This window comes from Oryzias latipes, chromosome 22 (assembly GCF_002234675.1).
Source record: "Oryzias latipes chromosome 22, ASM223467v1".
In the NCBI taxonomy this organism is placed as follows: Eukaryota; Metazoa; Chordata; class Actinopteri; order Beloniformes; family Adrianichthyidae; genus Oryzias; species Oryzias latipes.
Genome location: NC_019880.2, coordinates 21,623,856 through 21,642,453, shown reverse-complemented (window position 1 = coordinate 21,642,453; position 18,598 = coordinate 21,623,856). Strand labels below are relative to the sequence as shown.

Here is an 18,598-nt window from a genome sequence, read left to right as displayed (position 1 = left end):
TAGTGGCTTTGAAGGAGATGGAACGTGCATTTTTGAAAAGATCTGACAGCAAATGTTGAAATGAAAACAGGGGTTGTGTCTGAATTCCTTCACTACTCACTACTTAGTGCACTGTATAGTGCATTCTCCATTTTCTAGTGATGTCTGAAGCTCCAATTCCAAAATCCAGAGCCCTAGAAATTTCCCAGAAGTCTCTGCAAAAAACCAGTGTGCATCGATGCTCACTAGACTGGTGAATATGGACCACAATTTTTGCCCCCAAAAAAATGTAGTTTTTAAATAAACCACCAGTGTTTTTATCTTCAGAAGACAGTGGACTCATAAATAATCGTCACAAAACGCTCATATTAATTAGATTTTAACTTCATGAAATCGATGACGTCATATCTGCCGTTTAAAAAAAAAAAGGTAGTGAGCGTGGCATCCGAATTGCTTCTAAAATTCACAACCCGGGTCTTTTTTATCCTCAACAGCTGCTCGAGTCCACGTTCCAGTCAAATCTCCTTCATGGGGGGGTTTCCGAACCTCATCCGTCTCCTCGGAGGCGCAGCATTATTAAGCTCTCCAACCCGGTTTGCGTGGAACACATCCAGGCATTTCTGTAAGACTCACACGGGCGTTTTAAAAACAACTGTAGTAGTTTTGTCAGACTTCCCGCCCTCACCTGTGACCCGACCTCACATGCTAAACTCTAAATGTAAAATAAAGCTCTGTCTGAATTCCCGCCCAAACCCCTAACTAGTAAAAACTATGTAGTCCAGCACTATGTAGAGCCCTGAGTTTTAAAAGCAATTTGGACACCATGCTCACTACTTTTTTTTTTTTTAACGGCGGATTTGACATAATCGATTTCACAAAGTTACGTTTTTAAGAGTGTTTTGTGAGGATTATTTATGAGTCCACTGTCTTCTGAAGATACAGTAAATACATTTTTTCGGTAAAAATTGTTCCGACGCAATGCATTGTGGTCTATATTCACCAGTCTAGTGAGCATCGTGCACACTGGTTTTTCGCAGAGACTTCTGGGAAATTTCTAGGGGCTCTGGATTTTGGAATTGTAGATTCAGACAACGCTAGAAAATGGAGAACGCACTAGATAGAGTAGAGAAGGAACCAAACACTTTTTTCAAAAAGGTTTTATCTCCATAGAAACCATTTTATGTTTTGGTCGCCTGGGGATACTATACAGATTGACATGAGTTTTAGAAGAATCTGCAAAAGTAAACATTTGCATTTCCTTAGCCACAGAGGTTCTTTGCTAACAACGCCCACATTCCCAATATGTTCATCTTCTGCGGCATATTATTTTGTTCAGCTCTAGCCAGAGATCCATGCATTCAATTTTTCCAAATATTCTGTTAAAAAGTGTGCGAGTAACAGGAGACCGGCTCACTTGTGAGCTCGCCACGCGCACGCCGCTCAAAACATACAACTTCTGATTGCAACATTTTTTCCGCAGTAGCTTGTGATGGTGGACTCTTCCTGGGGTCAAAGGTCAACAAAACTCCAGGAGTGGTTGTAGACTCCAGTTGGCATCATGTGAGTGAAATTTCGTGAAAACGGATCGAACAAAAGGTTCCTTTTCACATATTCTGGAAAAACCTTACAGTTTACCACAAAATGGCCACCAAGTCGTAGGTTCTGTGGACATCCCATAATAATTTCAAAGCTCATTTGGATATCCCCAACACGTGTTTCCGTTTTGTTTTGTTAGCTTATTTTGAAATACAAGCAGTTTTTGCCCCATTTGATTTTTTCTTATTTTGCCCGCCGTCATTTCATTGCCTTAAAAAAAATGTATTTTAATTTTGTTTTGTTTTTTTGTTTTTTTTTTTTTTTTTGGGGGGGGGGGGGGGGGGGGGGTCACTATGCCTGAAATGCGGGGGTTACATTTTTGCTCAAAGCCGCAGAAATTTTTCCAACTGTGACTACAGTCTGGTCCTTGCAGTGAGCGACAGTTGTGGGCCGTAAGTATAGTTGCTTCAGTTTGTTACCATAGCAACAAGTCAGATGCAGAGAAACCTGAGCCCACATCAGCTTCACCATGAAACGGTTTTATCCCCACAGTTAAGGATGAGAAGTTCAGGAAAAGACGATCCGCCTAACATGACAGACTTTCTTATGAACAGCTCAGCTGAATGCTGGACGAAGCTTTATCTCTAGCATGATTGTCGCTTCGGTTTAGGAGTTTATCCAGCACCAAACGGACATTAGGAGTGTTAATATTAGTGCAAACCTTTACACATACAGCAGTGGGACTCTAGCAGCTTCTCATACAAAAACTGAACAAGATCCTAAGGTGTTGATTTAAGTCTTTCTCAGGAAAATGCAGCAGAAAAGGGTCTCTGCGCTCATCTGATGGCCAGGATGGAGTCGTAGGACTTCCCGGTCCGGCAGACTTGGATGTTGTGGAAGCCCGTCTTGCTGAGCATGTGGGAGTACTCAGACGGAGCGCGCTCCCTGCCCTCCGCCTGCACCAGCATGTTGAGGGAGAAGATCTGCGCCATGATGGGACCACGTCTGTTTTCAAACAACATGGCTTCCACCAGCAGAACGCCACCGCCTGGCACAAGGATGGACAAGGGAATGGACAGAAGACGTCAACATTTGCATATCAACCCACAGAAGCTGGACGGAAGCCTCCAAGGGGAGACAAACCTGCAGAAAGACGAGCTGACAGAAATCTCAGCTTTTACAGAAGCAGCTCTGCATGACGAAGTTAAAGAAGTCTGCAGGGAAACTTAAAGAATCAAAGAAAACCTTTTTCCTTTTCTGGTTCTTACTTTGAAATAGTCGTTGGTTAGAGTTCAGATGTGTGTGGCCACTCTAGTCTGAACCATTCTCACCACAGTACAGCTGACCAACCATGACTTGACGTTAGGACTTGATATGAATGTATTCCTGATGGGTGTTGCATTGTGACTCTTATGTCCACCCATCCGTTCTCTTAACCAGCTGTGTCTCTGTCGGGGTCACCTAATTGCCAGAGTTGTAACCCTAACTGTTGAACAAAGCCGTGGACAGGTCACCACAACTACTCACAAATGTAGGTACACTAACCCCGTAAGTGTCACGGTTTTAGGTTTTTCTGCTTTTGTGTTCGAGTTGTTTTTTGTTCTGTGATGTTTTGAGTATAACTTCCTGTTTTATTTAGTAGTGTTTCCTGGTTTATTGTAGTTTTGAGTTTTACTTTGGTCCCCATCCTTCCTGAGTGTTTCCACCTGTGTCTCGTTTGTCTGCATGTATTTAAGTCTTGTCATTCCCTTCCTCCTGTGCTGGTCCATGTTGTGCTGTTCCCTGGTTTCGAGCGTTGTGTATTTTCAAGTTTCGAGTTTCTAGCCTGCTAAGCAGTGGATTTTGTTTTGTAGTCATTTGTTATTATTAAAGCCCCGTTCCCCTGCAATTTCCTGCCTCCTCTCCTCTCTGCGCCTGGGTACTTCCCTTCTCCCCCGTAACAGTAAGACCCTACCGTAGACCTCTGTGTGTCTGCGGTACGTCTGTGGTCTTTTTGCGGTGTGTCTGCGGTGTGTCTGCGGTGCGTCTGCGGTGTAGCTGCGTGGCGTCTGAGGTCTGTTTTTGGTGCATCTACGGTCTGTTTGCGGTTTGTCTGTGGTCTCTCTGCAGTGCGTCTGCGGTGGGTCATCGGTGTGTCTTCAGTATGTCTGCGGTGTGTCTGCGGTTCGTCTGCAGTCCGTTTGTGGTGGGTCTTCAGTGTCTTCGGTGTGTCCCCGGTGCACCTGTGGTGTGTCTGCGGTGCGTTTGCAGTCTGTTTGCGTTGTGTCTGCAGTCTGTTTGCGTTGTGTCTGCAGTCTGTTTGCGTTGTGTCTGCAGTCTGTTTGCGTTGTGTCTGCAGTCTGTTTGCGTTGTGTCTGCAGTCCGTTTGCGTTGTGTCTGCAGTCCGTTTGCGTTGTGTCTGCAGTCCGTTTGCGTTGTGTCTGCAGTCCGTTTGCGTTGTGTCTGCAGTCTGTTTGCGTTGTGTCTGCAGTCTGTTTGCGTTGTGTCTGCAGTCTGTTTGCGTTGTGTCTGCAGTCTGTTTGCGTTGTGTCTGCAGTCTGTTTGCGTTGTGTCTGCAGTCTGTTTGCGTTGTGTCTGCAGTCCGTTTGTGTTGTGTCTGCAGTCCGTTTGCGGTGGGTCTTCAGTGTGTCTGCGGTGCGTCTGCAGTCTGTTTGCGTTGTGTCTGCAGTCTGTTTGCGTTGTGTCTGCAGTCCGTTTGCGGTGGGTCTTCAGTGTGTCTTCAGTGTGTCTTCGGTACGTCTGCGGTTTGTCTGCGGTTCGTCTGCAGTCCGTTTGTGGTGGGTCTGCAGTCTGTTTGCGTTGTGTCTGCAGTCTGTTTGCGTTGTGTCTGCAGTCTGTTTGCGTTGTGTCTGCAGTCTGTTTGCGTTGTGTCTGCAGTCTGTTTGCGTTGTGTCTGCAGTCTGTTTGCGTTGTGTCTGCAGTCTGTTTGCGTTGTGTCTGCAGTCCGTTTGCGGTGGGTCTTCAGTGTGTCTGCGGTGCGTCTGCAGTCTGTTTGCGTTGTGTCTGCAGTCTGTTTGCGTTGTGTCTGCAGTCCGTTTGCGGTGGGTCTTCAGTGTGTCTGCGGTGCGTCTGCAGTCCGTTTGTGGTGGGTCTTCAGTGTGTCTTCAGTGTGTCTTCGGTACGTCTGCGGTTTGTCTGCGGTTCGTCTGCAGTCCGTTTGTGGTGGGTCTTCAGTGTGTCTTCAGTGTGTCTTCGGTACGTCTGCAGTTTGTCTGCGATGTGTCTGCAGTCTGTTTGCTGTGGGTCTGTGTTGCGTGAGGAGTCCGTCTCACGGCCATCAGTTAATCTACATTGACCCCGTTGAGTCTCCGGTCCTCCCCCTTAGTTCCTGGAGGAGTGGTTTTATCCGTCACCTCCGTTTTGATTAGTAAGGCCCGCTCTCTTTGCTCATCCAAAACATAAATGATCAACCCCCATGCCCTGTCTTTCCCCAAAGAGTCCTTTATGTGATGTTTAGCTTTTGAACTTCCACAGTTGAACTTTTAGCATCCATGGTGGTGTTATCCACAGTTTTGACCTTGTGGTGTGAGCACAGACGTTTTTTTTTTTTAAACCCAGACCTGTTTCTGGTTCTTCGGCTTTTTGACGCATCAACGGACTGGAAATAGAACTCCTGCGTCCAGCTAGCGTTGCTGTGCGGAGGGCCGGACAAGAACCGCAGACGTGACGAAGGGGATGTAAACACCGATTGATTCAACCAAAGTTGTGTCACAGCGGAGACGCATCGCAGACAATCAGTGGACATCAGCCGTCACAATAACAGCAAGGGATAATCTGAAGAGATGAAACATCTCTGTTTTTTGACACCTCAGTGACATTCTGCCCGTTCTCTCATGAGCTGTGCCACAAATGCCTTTTCCAGAGGGATCAATAAAGTTTTATCTCAACCAAGAAAAACTCAGAGGTCACTTCTAAACTCACCTGGCTTACAAGCGTTGTAGATCTTCCTCAGCAGCTTCAGGCACTTCTCCTCAGGCCAGTCATGAAGGATCCTGGCCAGAACATACAGGTCAGCAGCTGGGATCTCCCCACTGAAGAAATCTCCTGCACAGACGTGGAACATCAGTACCTGCTGACGGAGCACAACACGCGTTTCCGAGGACCAAGCAAGCTCACCGGTGTGAAACGCCACAGCTTGGTTCTCCTGTGAGAAATGCTGCTGAGCTGCTTCCACCACCTGAGGCAGGTCGAACACTGTGACGGAGGACGAGGGATAGGCCTGCGCCATCTCTCGAGCCAGAGCACCTGTGCAGCCTGCAGGTTATGCAGCCAGAGCAGAAACTGGGAGGTCATCAAAGCCCCTGGCAGAGGGGGGGTGGGGTGTGGTGGGGGGGTGGGGCGCTCGGGGGTCTTTATTTTTCCATAAGCTCCTCAGAAGCGTCTCACCTCCAAGATCGACTATAGTCTGAAAGCCCGAGAGGTTGAATGCGGTCACAACATCATGTCCATCCAGAACCCATGAGGAGTTCATCAAACCCATGAACTTCAGCATCTCCTCCTCCGACCTGTGAGGCAAAATTCAGGGATTCAAACATCTGAACTACCAGAAAAAAACACGCACAGCTGGGCAAAATACACAAGAACTCCAAGCACAAGTGCTGCAGAATCCAGAGAATGCTCTAAGGAAAACAAATGACAGGGCTGATGGGATGTCAGTCCAGCAGAGAATCTATGCACAGCACTGTGAAGACCAGAAACTGGACTTCAGTCTGAAGGATCGGAGCAAACGTCCTCCGAGGCGATCAGCACTTGAAAGGCCTCTAAGTGATGTGACTCTGCAGAAAAGAAATGCTCTTATTCAAAAAACAGGAACAGTTTCCCTGAACTTCTGCTTTCAAATCTATCTATGTTCATATTTTTGGGCCTTTAAACAGTTGAAGCTTAAACATATACTATTACAGTAATACTTTCCCAGTTGTCATGGTTACTAATCTTCAGCGATATTATTACAGAAGACTTGGCAGATGAAATCCGTGGAGAAGCCCAAATCTCTCAGGATCTTCACAGGTTCATCAAAAAGTCAGGAGAAGATGAAGGAAGGATGGTATGATCCAAATATCGTCCTCCAGAGACCCCCCTACCTGTAAATAGCTTGAAAAACATCTTCAGGTGGAAGGCCGAAGGTCTTCTGGTTTTGGTTCCTGCCCTCCCTGTGTGATGGAGAAGAGGGGGCAGGCTTTAGACCCCACCGCCAATCAGCCCCCCCCTCCTAAGATGAGTCAGCCCCGCCCACCTGACGGCATCTGCCATGTTGCTCCACAGCGGGTAGATGGTTTGGGACTGGTAGATGATCATGTCGTGGAGAGACTTGGCGCTCCCCTTCGCAAGGTAGAGGCTGGCCACGTCTGTGCTGCTGTACAAAGCTGCTCAAGAACAGAACCACAGGAGAACCCGCAAACGGTTCTGCTTGAGGCTCTGAAAGCACCACAAGAAAATCCTGACACGTGAAAGGTGCTCAACTCACCAGAGGAACTATTTTAAGTCTGGAATGGAATGGACTGTCTGGGACTGGTACGGTACAGTACCAGCCCTGTGGCGTTCCTAATAGGACACACCCTGACCAGGGCAGGTGTTTCGAGGCAGATGTGGTGCAGGTTTTGTGTAAAACAGACGGGGTCAGGAAAGGTCAAACCACCCCGTATCACGATCAGGACAGTGGGAGCGCTTTAACGGGACCCTACATGACCTGTTGAGAACACTGCATCCGCGCCAGAAGAATGTAACTTCAGTCCAAAAACGTCTTTTCATGAACTTTTTCATGCGCTGATCTGAAAGTTTCTCCCTGACTCTCCTGAAGCATTTCAGCTGCTCTCTTTAGGGGGCGCCACAGTGAATTATCCGCCTCCTTTCTCACCTGCACCCTCCTCCTCTCCATCCATGAGCCTCCTCCATGGTCTTCCTCTCTTTCCTGCTATCAGCATCTTTCCACCATCATCACTGTTCCTCCATCTGCTTCCCTGCATGGATCTCCAGAACATCCATGATCTGTTCCTCTGATAGATTCATCCCTGATCCATCCCAGTCCCAGAAAGAACCTCAGCATCTTCATCTCAGCTGCCTCCAGCTCCGCCTCCTGTCTCTTCCTCTGATCTACTGTCTGTCCATCAACTCTCCCAATAAAACAAACGTCTGTTTTCACTTTCAACGACTCATTTCATGACGTTTTATTAAATGTTACAGTCTACGATGACATGCTTTGTAGATTTTTATCTGACAGTTTTAGTCTGGAAATGATGTCCAGACCTCCACCTCACCTGTGCCGTCAGCCACCTCCACCTCCAGGATGTCGATGCCCACCAGGGCGTCCAGCAGCCTCTCCATCCCGTCCGGGCTGGTGCCCAGCTCCCGGGCCACCGTACGAGAGCTGAGGGGCTCCGCGGAGTTCAGCAGGAGGTCAAAGACTCCCAGCTCGCAGGCGGTGAAGATCACCTGGTGGCACACAGGTCAGGTCAGAGCATCGACTGCGTCGTTCCCGGTGGAGGGAACCGTCGGGACCGGAAGCAACACCACCGAAGCCCGCAGGTAATACCTTCGAGACCCTGAAGCCATTGAAATACTCCAGAAGTTTGAAGGGGTAGTCCAGCTCGCTCTGGGACAGATGTTCTGCCATGACAGATGAGCAGCGGGGGAACCACGGATGGACACGCGCGCAGCGCACGAGGGGAACGAAGGAATGAATGGTGAAGCTCCGGCCAAGATGGAGACGGGGGAGACGTGTGTGTGTAGAGGGGGGGGGGGGGTACTCTGCTTCACGGTTAGCCGTGGCTGCACCGACTGTGCACGGGCGACACCGACTGTGAACGAGCGACACCGACACCGACTGTGCACGAGCCGACCGACTGTGAACGAGCGACACCGACTGTGCACGAGCGAAACCAACTGTGCACGAGCAGCACCGACTGTGAACGAGCGACACCGACACCAACTGTGCACGAGCCAACCGACTGTGCACGAGCGACACCAACACCAACTGTGAACGAGCGACACCGACTGTGCACGAGCAGCACCTACTGTGCACGAGCAGCACCGACTGTGCACGAGCGACACCGACACCAACTGTGCACGAGCCGAACGACTGTGCACGAGCGACATCGACTCTGCACGAGCGACACCGACTGTGCACGAGCGGCACCGACTGTGAAAGAGTGACACCGACTGTGCACGCGAACAGCATCTACTGTGCACGTGCAGCAGAGGCCGGACCATTAGGACTCTTCGGTAGTTTTGAATAAAACTATCGCATTTGACAGCGTTCCATCGCTTTGTCGCTGTTTACCTTTACTGTCCCTACGCACTGTGCTCTGCGTCCTGATTGGCTGTTGATCTTGTCAATCAGCTTTTGGTCCAGATCGAGTCCTGAACCCCTTTGGATTCAGACTGGACACATTGGGTCCACTTTAGGTGAACCAGAGTTCGTTTCCCCCGATAATCCGGATCCTCTGAATACACTAAACCTTCGTCACATGAATCTTCATCGGCATCAGATCTTCGTTTTACTCTTTAATCCTGGATAAATTTTCTATGAAGGTTTAAACTTTGAGAGTTCAAACAAGAGACAAAAGAGTGAAAATGTTCTGACTGTCTGAGAAAAGTGGAAAAAGTGTGTGGTGAGGGGTTTTACAGCAGGCATGTCCAAAGTCCGGCCCCAGTCCACAGTCAATTTTCCACCAGCGGCAGGCTAATCTCATATAATGAATCAAATATGAGCCCCCCCAGCACTTTTTAACCCTTGTTCTATCTTAGATGACCCCACCCTTACATTGACGTGTTCTCCCTACCATGACAAAGGTGGATAAAGGTGGAAAGATTTCATGGAATCCATGGACACCAGTGAAGAAAAAAGGTTCAGAGCACTGTCTAGTGGGTCTAGATGACCCAACTCCCAACGTTAAAGTGCCTAGGATAGAACAAGGGTTAAAAGGTGTGTACCCAATCTCTGACTATGACTGTTTAGATCCCAGAATTAGCCGCAAACCTGCAGCCGTCGTGGGACCTGATGGGGGACCCTGAGGCTCATCTCTGGAACGTGGCTGGAAAGAATAAAAAGGGAAAGTCGACAATAAGAGATGTTCCTGGTAACACAATGGGGGCATTTAACTGTTATTGAGAGCAAAAGGAAGCGGTTTGAATTTTCATTGGAGGTGTAACAACTAATTAATTCATCAATTTATATTTTTACAATCCAACCAGATCAATCTGAGGTAAGCGGTTCATCAAATCAACCTAAACCATTAGAAAGTTGTTTAAAAATAAAATTATTACATTGATATTGGAAAATACCATCTAGATTGAGATACTGTAGGTTTGATTTATAACATAAAACCGACCAATCACAGCAACATGACGTGTGATGTCATTAACACGGATCAGTCCATCATTCCAGTCCAATGTGTGGACAGACTTTGAATAAAGTCATGTGACCATCCAGTGTCTAGAATGTTCTAAGAATGTTCCCTTTGGATTCTTTGGATGTGGAAAAACAACAGTGGAGAACTTTAGGAAACTAACATGTGAATGGATTTGACATTCATTCTAGTTGACTTGTTTGTTAGGACACAAAATAAACTTGATGAACTGGAAGAAATCCAAGAATCTGGAAAACTGTTCAGTATCAGGAATTTCTGTGTGAGTCTCACTGCTGGAAGTTTGAATAAAGATGATCTGGATCCACTTTAGGTCAATCGGATTGAATTGCAGGTTATTTATGGGATGAATCTCCTACAATTAAAGAGGGAACACCGTATATTAAAGATAAACATCTGAAAATGAGCAGATTTTAGTGATGTAGTTCTAGTTTAATAGCTCCAGGAGGCTCAAAGGCAAAAAAAAAAAATCTAAAATTTCCATAAAACTGAAGGATTTGATGTGTGACATGACCACGGAGGAGGAAGCATCCTGATTGGGTACAGGGTTGCTGACTTGAATGAGGATGACCAACCTGCTGTTTAAACTCACCTTTTTAGTTGCAACTTTTTCCTTAGATTTTCCTTTTTCTGAAGCTTCTGCTGCTGCTTAAAGTCAGACTAAAAGTTTTTGTTTTCTTATACGGTTAAACAGAAGTTGGAGTTGAAAGCGGGCGGCTCTACATCCAACCGGTTCTCCAACCAGTTCCTTTTACCAAAACCTGCAGGACGAGTTGGTCCGGGGTCCAGCAGATGCTTTAGGTTCCTGTTCAGTCATTTCATTCAGCAAATCAACGCCAGACAGCCGCTATTATGAACCAAACTGATTTATTATGCATGAACAAATCCCTTCCTGCCCGTCACAAACACACACATGCACTCACACACGCACTCACACACACACACTCCCAACATTTAAATACATGTGGTGGAACTTTGCAGCGGCTCACTTTCTGGTTGCACATGCTTTAATAAAATGATAATATATTTACAGGAAAAAGCACTGACTACAAACAAATCTGGCAACAGCAGCTCCCGGTCCTGCCCCGTCTGCAACACTCCTTTGATTGAGGGGGGGCTGAACGGGGAAAAACACACAAAAACAGCGGGAAAGTTTGGCCAATAAGACGTAGCATCATATGTATCTGGAGTTCATCCACTACATAAATATGGCAGTAACACTGAGTAATTCATTGGGTTTATTTACAGATTGTGACATGGAGGAGGGGGGGGGTTACAGTCTGCGTGTGGGCTGACAACATTTGCCTTCTTTCTTCACGCCGGCGAGCCGAGCCTGGGGCAGAACCAACGCCGTCCATCCGTCCCTCCGCTCAGCACGGACCCTCCCGGCAAAATAAGGCACGGTAAATACTTGGACCATGTTCAGGGGATGAACAGACTCGCAGCGGGCTTGTGAGGCGCGGAAACCATTGATTCGATTCATCAGGACCGCCTTATCGGCTTCCCTTTGTTCTCCCAATCAGCTGTTTGTTCCCGATTCTGAGCGGGTTGACACGGCGAGGACTTATGACCCCCGCGAACCCTTCCGAAAATGAAAAGCAAAGCCTCCCGCCCCGCCCTCTAAGCTACTCAACAATCACATGGTGACGAACAGAAAACTAGTAGTGCGTCCACTACGAACAGGAGAAGACGGCGCCCAGCGGCTGCCGCCGGTGACGCCGCGGTGCAGCGCTCTTTGAAGGAGATGATTGATTGATAAGCCGTCTGAAGCCGATTGCAATGTGACTAAACTGAAGATAAAAAATCTATTTCCCCACCCTGATCCACCCGTCTGCTCAGACCAACCATGTTTTGCCCCGACGACTTCCCCCCTGGCGCTCTGCACGCCACAACGGCCGCACGTTTCCCCACTGGACGCCTGACCAGAATATTGGAGGTTTTGCTCCAGATCCGAGCATCGGCACGAGCCGGCAGTCAGCAAAGCAAAAGGCTCCCCGTCGCGTTCTGGTGGTGGAGGGAGGGGGGGCTCCAGAACAGCCGCGGCACCAGATTCAGCGGGGTGGGAGGAGTCCAGGGAGCGGGGCAGGAGCAGGTCTGGGGCAGTCCGTTGCAGCTGTTGGGGCTTCTGGCTTTGGTCGGAGTGATGGTTCTGCTCAGTCGTGTTTCAAGTGGTCCTTGATGTCCTCCTCGTCCGTGTACTCTGACGGCTCGTCTCCGGGCTTCAGCAACCTCCCCACGTAGTCGTACTTTTCTGAAACAACGGAAAAGCAGACGTTTGTTCTTCTGGCCTTCATGTGTGCGCGGTTATGCTCGGCGTCGACCTCAACGGGAACCTGAAGACGGGAAAAACGCTGACAGTGTCGCTGTAGGTGCCATGAATTAGTGTGGTCTTCAGTGTGGTGAATGAATATGTCTTGATTGTAGGTCATTGAGTAGGTAATCAGCTGTTGGGTCACATGTTTGTGGGCGGTGACATTAATTGGGTTGTCGTATTTTTTGTTGACCGTTTTATTCGCCTTATTCACTTTTGTCTTGATTCCTTGTTTTTTCTCTTTTTTTGATCACAATATAATAAGTGGATTTAATTACCACCATTTTTCATTATTAAAACTTCAAAATACAAACTTCGTTATGCTTTATGGTTATCTTGAGCGCGTCATTCAATACCCGGACCCACCCAGCGTCATCCTCTCAGCGACTGTTTGGTTTTGAAGTCGCTGTGAACGCCTTCATGGACTGTGAAGACGACTCGCCGCCGGGCGCTCTACCTGAACATGTGACATCATCAGCAGCTGCGTTTCCATCACACACATGTGAAAAACGCTATGGAAATTCTACAAATGTCCAAAAGACACAACGATCTGGCAGTTACACCGTTTCCATTACATCTTAATTATGCGACAATAATAAAAACCGACTCCCCCAATAAGTCATTCAGAAACACGGATGTGACCAATACTTTGATTGACAGCAGATACTTTCACATTTCTGCCACGGCACTAGCGCTCATCATCATCATCTATCAAAGGAGACGTTAGCGTCTTCTTCAGGTCGTGGAGCGGCGAGCTCCTTACACGTGGGAGGGGCTACGGATGGGGCCGTTTTGGGAAATGGTGGTTTTCCAGAGGAGCTGTGGATTAGGGCTGCACGATACGAGGAAATCTCACGATATGCGATTTTTAGTGATCAATGTTGTGATGACGATCTGACTTGCGATACAAAAACAAATAGAAAAACCACAAAAAACATCATTTCTATTTCATTGCTACAATTGAATTTAAATACGGGTCAACATAACTTGAATTATTCCACAAATGTTTACATAGGAGGCAAACATCTAACATAAAAGAGCTCCATCCGATTGGTCAAATGCATAAATGAATGTATTTGAGTCGTTAAATACGTCAAACTGTCATAAGATTGTTTTAGCACATTTAAAGTCACCATTTATTGTCATTTTTAGCCGTCTTTTAGGATATGCGTTTTGCACAGCTGGATATCGCGATAACGATAAGTTTGCGATTTACTACTACTGTGGATCCAACAATTCCACATGACACGCTCAACTTCTGATGAGCTGTGACGCTGTGGGACGTCTGGCGGCGCCCGCTGTGCAGCACTCAAGGCCGCCAGTTCCTACCAAGAAGCGCGTCGCCATCCGGTTGTTGGTCACTCGACTCATTTAATTTTAGTGAAATGTGTCCATCTCAACACGTCTCAAAAACCACCTCCTACAAGCGCTAAAACTTTTTTTAAGAACTGTGATTTTTTTTCCCCCTAAATTGTCGTGTTTCCATGAGGCAAATTTATTATCGCAAATCCAATTTGCACAACTTGATCGTCGATGGAAACGCAGCCAGTGTTGAACGGAGAAAACAACATTTGAGGGAGGTTGGAAGATTTCCCTCCGCAATCAGCTGAGCTGTATTCCGGTGGGTGCCGTGTAATCCCTGGATTAGGACCAATGGGAAAGGAAGGAAGAAGGCTTTTCCTGTTAGAACTGTGAAACAGGTGAAATGGGAGTAGATCAGGACACCAAAAGGGAAAGTTCTTAGTGACTCACGAGCAAAGCTGTCAGACTAACTGGTTGGTTGTGGTTTATCAGGTGTGTTAGGTGAAAGTTACTTTTGGGGAATGTTCTTCCAGGAAATGATTCAGTTTGACCTCCGTCTTCCTGAGGTCATTCTGCCTCCGTGTGGCTTTAAGGAGGCGTTCTTCTCTGGGTTTGAAACTGCCCTTTGGTTTTTTGGGGGGCGCAGTAAGGGGCCACAACACAATTTAATATAAAGATTTTAAAACCATGGAAAACCCTGTGGATGACAGAAACTAAAGAACTTTGGTGAAAAGCTGGTCAGGTTCTTTTCATTCGTTCTTCTTCCTGTAGAAAGCCGCAGAAGGCCACAGGACCGAGCCCGGCACCAGAACCTACCCATGAACTGCATCTCCCACTCTCTCACGCTCTCCATCTGCACAGCAGTGAGGTCTGACAGGTCGTCGTACTCGTCTCTCAGGAAGCCTTTGTCCAGGCAGAAGGTGGCCAGGCCTCTGGAGGCGTCGCGGCCCGCGAAGATCCCGTACGGACCATCTGAGGAGGAGAGAGTCGGCGTGAACGCGGGACGGGATCAGGTTCTGCACATCGGGTAATCCGTTCTCGGTAATGGAACAAGCCTGCACTTGGTGACGACCTCTGACCTAAATATGCGGATACCTGCTTAACATGAAAAGGCTGCAGCACACGAACCAACCAGCGCCATAAACCACATCTGGCTGCAGTAAAAGCTGTCCTCTGGCGACGGTGACTAAGCACTTTCCTCGCATAACCCTGTCGCTCAAGAAGCAAGACGAATGTGGGTCAGAACTAGCGGGACAAAATCCCCATCACCTGTGAGTCTGAGAGCGGTGAGGCTCTGAATCCCAGAGACGGAAAAGCCTGAAGACGCTTTAAAATAACCATTAAATGAAAAACACTACGGCACCTTCCTGTCATCAAACATCAAGACCAGAATCTGATCGGTGTTTGAACATGGACAGACCGGAATGCATCTCCACTGCAGGCCAGATTTTTATGAATGAAATAACTTCAAATCTACGTCCTGCTTTTCTCCTGGTCACCATTAAACTCACCTTCATGCTTTATTATTAATGTCTGTTGTGTCGATGGCAGCAAGATTCCTGCTGGGACTTTGGCGTCTGTGCAAAAGCCGTGCAGATCTCCAGCATTTACCCAGCTCCAGAAAATAAATATAAAACAATAAAATTAAAATAAAAGGTTTGACAAGATCCAATAAATAAATATAAAACGATAAAAATAAAATAAAAGCCTTGTCCAGCTCCAAAAAATAAATATAAAACAAAACAAAAAGTTCGACCAAATCCAATAAAAAAATTAAATTAAATTAAAATCAAAAAGTTTGACCAGCTCCAATAAATAAATAAAAGGTTGACCAGCTGCAGGTTGGGTTCATGCTCTGGGCAGGCGAACATCATCCGACTCTCATGTGAAAACCTTTTGCCCTTTAGGCTTCTCGCTTTTTCTTTTTTTGGGGGCAAAAACATGGAGGAAAACCAGACTTTCTTCAAAACGAAAGCTCCCTGGAGCCAAGCACCACGCGGCCAGAAAGATTAGATATGCTTCAGCGGGAATCTTATCGAGCATCTGCCTGGTTAAAGTGCAGAGCAGCAAAGACGTGTCTGCTTTGAGGAAACATTTCAGACTCTAAACATCAACACGTCTTCATGTCGACGTGATAAGCTCAGCGACTCCAGCCTGATTTGGACCGGTTCTCTGAGATGTCAGAACCAATAACGGCTGTCCTCCAGAAGCTGTTGAGTCTGACAGAAGGTCAGCGGAGCGGGACCCCTGGATGAGGCTCCATAGGGCCCCCCTCAAACTCTCACAGATATTTTGTTTTATAGTAGATCCTGAAAAGAAAATGCCCCCAAACTCGTTTAATTTTCCTAAAATGGTTGTATTATATTCAAAAGGCCCAAACAACTCAGGACAGAAGGTGGAGTCATCTGACTTTTGTCAGCATTCGTGTCTTTTCAGTTTTTAACTCTTCTTTATTTAACTTTAGCGACAACAGCCCCTCCCCCAACACCATTCATTAATTAAAGTTTCAGAAATGACCAAACTGAGCTCAGTTTAGTGTCTTCCTGCCCCCCCCCCCCCCCCTCCTCCTCCTCTGCAGCCGTTGCTCATGCTGTCCGCGCGCGCGCTCCGTCCCGTCAGGTGTGCAGGTCGACACTCGACACTCGGGAGCGGGGCGGAATAATTATAGTTTTATACTGAGCTGACAGGAGGCTCCGCCAAATGTGACGAACTGCTGAGTCGCAAACGAGCCAAGCTTTATCCGGATCGAGGCCGGCTCGGAATGTGTCCGGTCCAAGTCCAACCAATAGTAATGTGAGCTCTGGGGTTGATGATCACAACTTTCCCGCAGCGACGTGGGTCGGGTCCCGTCCGTGTCAACAAGCGGAGCTGCCGATGTAGCCAGTGAGCTAACAAGCTAACGCTGACAAAAACCAAGCACCAAAATGTGACAAATTAAAACCCAACTACTTTGACCCAGAGGCGTCCCGAGCCGCGCCAACAACCGGTTCCGTTAGAGTTCTCCTGCTAACGTCCCCACGGACGTGGAGATAGTAGCTAGCTAGCAGCTCGTGCCTCATTCAGACACAAAGCCAGCTAAGCTAAAAGCGGTTTGCGCCCAAATCTTGATCCCGGACAACTCACCGCACGCGGCGGCGACTCCGACCGCTCTCCCGCCCTCACGGAAGCCAGTCGAACGGCCCAAACACTCACCTTTGCCGTAAAACTTTTTGCCGCTCGTCACGTCGAAAACTTTCATGTTAACGGCCATGAGGATGCGGGGGTTCTGCACTCCGTCGTACTCCCGCAGCTGCTCCAGAGTGAAGTCCCGTCTCCTCATCTTGGGAAGCGCCGAGGCCTCGTCGCCACGGGCCGCGTCGGCACCGAGCCGCCTGCTCCACCGTCGGTACACCGCCACACAAACCACCACCACCACAACCAAAATGCTGATATTCAGCAGCATCCCGACTAAGCTGAGCCCGCTCGCCTCCTCCGCTGCCCCCTGCCCGCCTGTTGTGTCAACTGATCCGCTCGAACTGTCTCCATCGTCCGCCATGCTGCACAGTTAGCGCCTACACGCCCCTGCCGAGAAGCTGCGTTCACGTCCGGCTCGGAAAGACGAGGCCACTAGTTGACTCCATCAGACGACGCTCACTTCCCGTGTTACACGCACCAATCTGATCCCGTTTAACTGTAGAAACAACTTTTACCTTCATTTGAACACAGTTCCTGAAAATCAAATGGTGGAAGTGAAATGTTTAAAGAGGGGAACAAAGTGCTGTACTGAAGCGGCTGGCAGTGTTGAGCACGTGACTTCAATGTCATTTGAACTCATCTTCTATCTAACAATATCTAACAACATTACTATCTCAGAATTGCATGACGAGTTATTTTAAGTTCCTTTCTTAGTAAAACATGTAGAAGTAAAACTGCCCATTCATCCATCCTCCATCCAATCATCCACCTAACAGTCCATTCATCCATCGATCCACCATTCAATCATCCACCATCTATTCGTCCATCCACTCATTTTCTTCGTCCATCCACCCATCCAATCATCCATCTTCTGAAATCGCTGAATCCCTTTATGGGGTCATGTGTTGCTGGAGCCTATCCCCCCTGACCGGGTCACCAGTCTGTTGCAGGACACTTACATGAAGACATAAATGGAACAATTATTACCCATAACATTTTTTTCTATTGGTAAAATGGAAACACAAGAAGGACAACCGGAGATTAAAGTCTCATTTTCAAAAACACTAACGAAACAGCAGAAGCCTGTGAAACTGACAGAATTTGTTCCTTTGAAGCCTCCGAGTTTACATTTACATTGTTTTATGTCATTTTGAACATTTTTGTAATGTTCATGTATTAGAAACATTTAGGGACAAATGCTGCAAATGAGCTTCAGCTAAAACATTTAGATCCGGCCGTAGGACTGCTGTTCATGTTATCGCGTCTGTGTCCATCCCAGAAATCAAAGGATTTTGCTTTTCGTCATAATGGGACTTCCAACAATTACTCACCTTTCTATCAGTCGGCTGCAGCTTGTTCCAAACTCGGCTGCAGACCTTTAAACCAGGACCAGGAAGGGGGAGCCCAGAACTTCAATGACATCTTTGCACGGGCTCCCAGGCAGCTCTAGGATCAGTGTTTACGTTCTTTTTTTAGTTTATAAAAGCTTGGATGGAATTGGACTTTCATCTTTAATCAGATTTACTTTGAGTTTATGACCCTGCCGTCCTCAGATGCAGGTCTGCTGATGGTCCTTCAGGTCAGAACCAAACGCCACGGCGAGGCCTCATTCCAGCGCCGTGGAGCAGCCTGAGGACGAGAGCTTCATCCCCTCTGGAGGGTTTTAAGGAAAAGAAATCCTCTTTCTAGCAGAGCTGAGTCCGTGTTTTATTTGGTTTCATTAAGAATTGGATTTATTTTGATTGTATTTGTGGGATGTGTGGGTTTGGGTTTATTTGTATTTTTCATCATGATTGTGTTTGAACTACTATTATTTTCTTACTATTGTTCATGTTATGGTTGAGATGCTTTCTAGCAGGAATAGTGTCATAAAAATAAAGTTGAATTATTGAAGAGGAAAAACATTTTAAATAATAAATAAAAAAGGAGCAGA

General features: G+C 47.4%; 2 protein-coding genes across 2 annotated transcripts; both read right to left on the bottom strand.

Annotated features, from left to right (window-relative positions):
- Window positions 1–1,853: 1,853 nt before the first annotated feature.
- Window positions 1,854–8,813, bottom strand: LOC101155734 (acetylserotonin O-methyltransferase-like). The gene is made up of 8 exons (XM_023951427.1): window positions 8,045–8,813; window positions 7,770–7,944; window positions 6,749–6,878; window positions 6,597–6,665; window positions 5,902–6,020; window positions 5,632–5,769; window positions 5,437–5,559; window positions 1,854–2,563 (listed from the first exon to the last, which is right to left on the bottom strand). Exons 1-8 carry the CDS (start codon window positions 8,687–8,689, stop codon window positions 2,352–2,354), a joined length of 1,611 nt encoding a protein of 536 aa, XP_023807195.1. The 5' UTR covers window positions 8,690–8,813; the 3' UTR covers window positions 1,854–2,351.
- Window positions 8,814–10,728: 1,915 nt separating this feature from the next.
- On the bottom strand, window positions 10,729–17,036 carry pgrmc2 (progesterone receptor membrane component 2). Its single transcript, NM_001104729.1, is given in 3 exon segments — window positions 10,729–12,129; window positions 14,308–14,463; window positions 16,684–17,036. Coding segments are annotated over 3 exon segments (597 nt in total). The 5' UTR covers window positions 17,027–17,036; the 3' UTR covers window positions 10,729–12,031.
- Between the last annotated feature and the right edge of the window lie 1,562 nt (window positions 17,037–18,598).

Coding starts and splice junctions, on each gene's coding strand:
- LOC101155734 (XM_023951427.1), bottom strand. CDS start 8,689: ATGCTGTTCGCGTGCACAGTCGGTGTCACTCTTTCACAGTCGGTGCCG. Junction 6,021..6,596: donor GTTTTTCAAGCTATTTACAG/GTAGGGGGGTCT, acceptor TTTGCCTCACAG/GTCGGAGGAGGAGATGCTGA. Junction 2,564..5,436: donor CTACAACGCTTGTAAGCCAG/GTGAGTTTAGAA, acceptor TCCTTGTGCCAG/GCGGTGGCGTTCTGCTGGTG.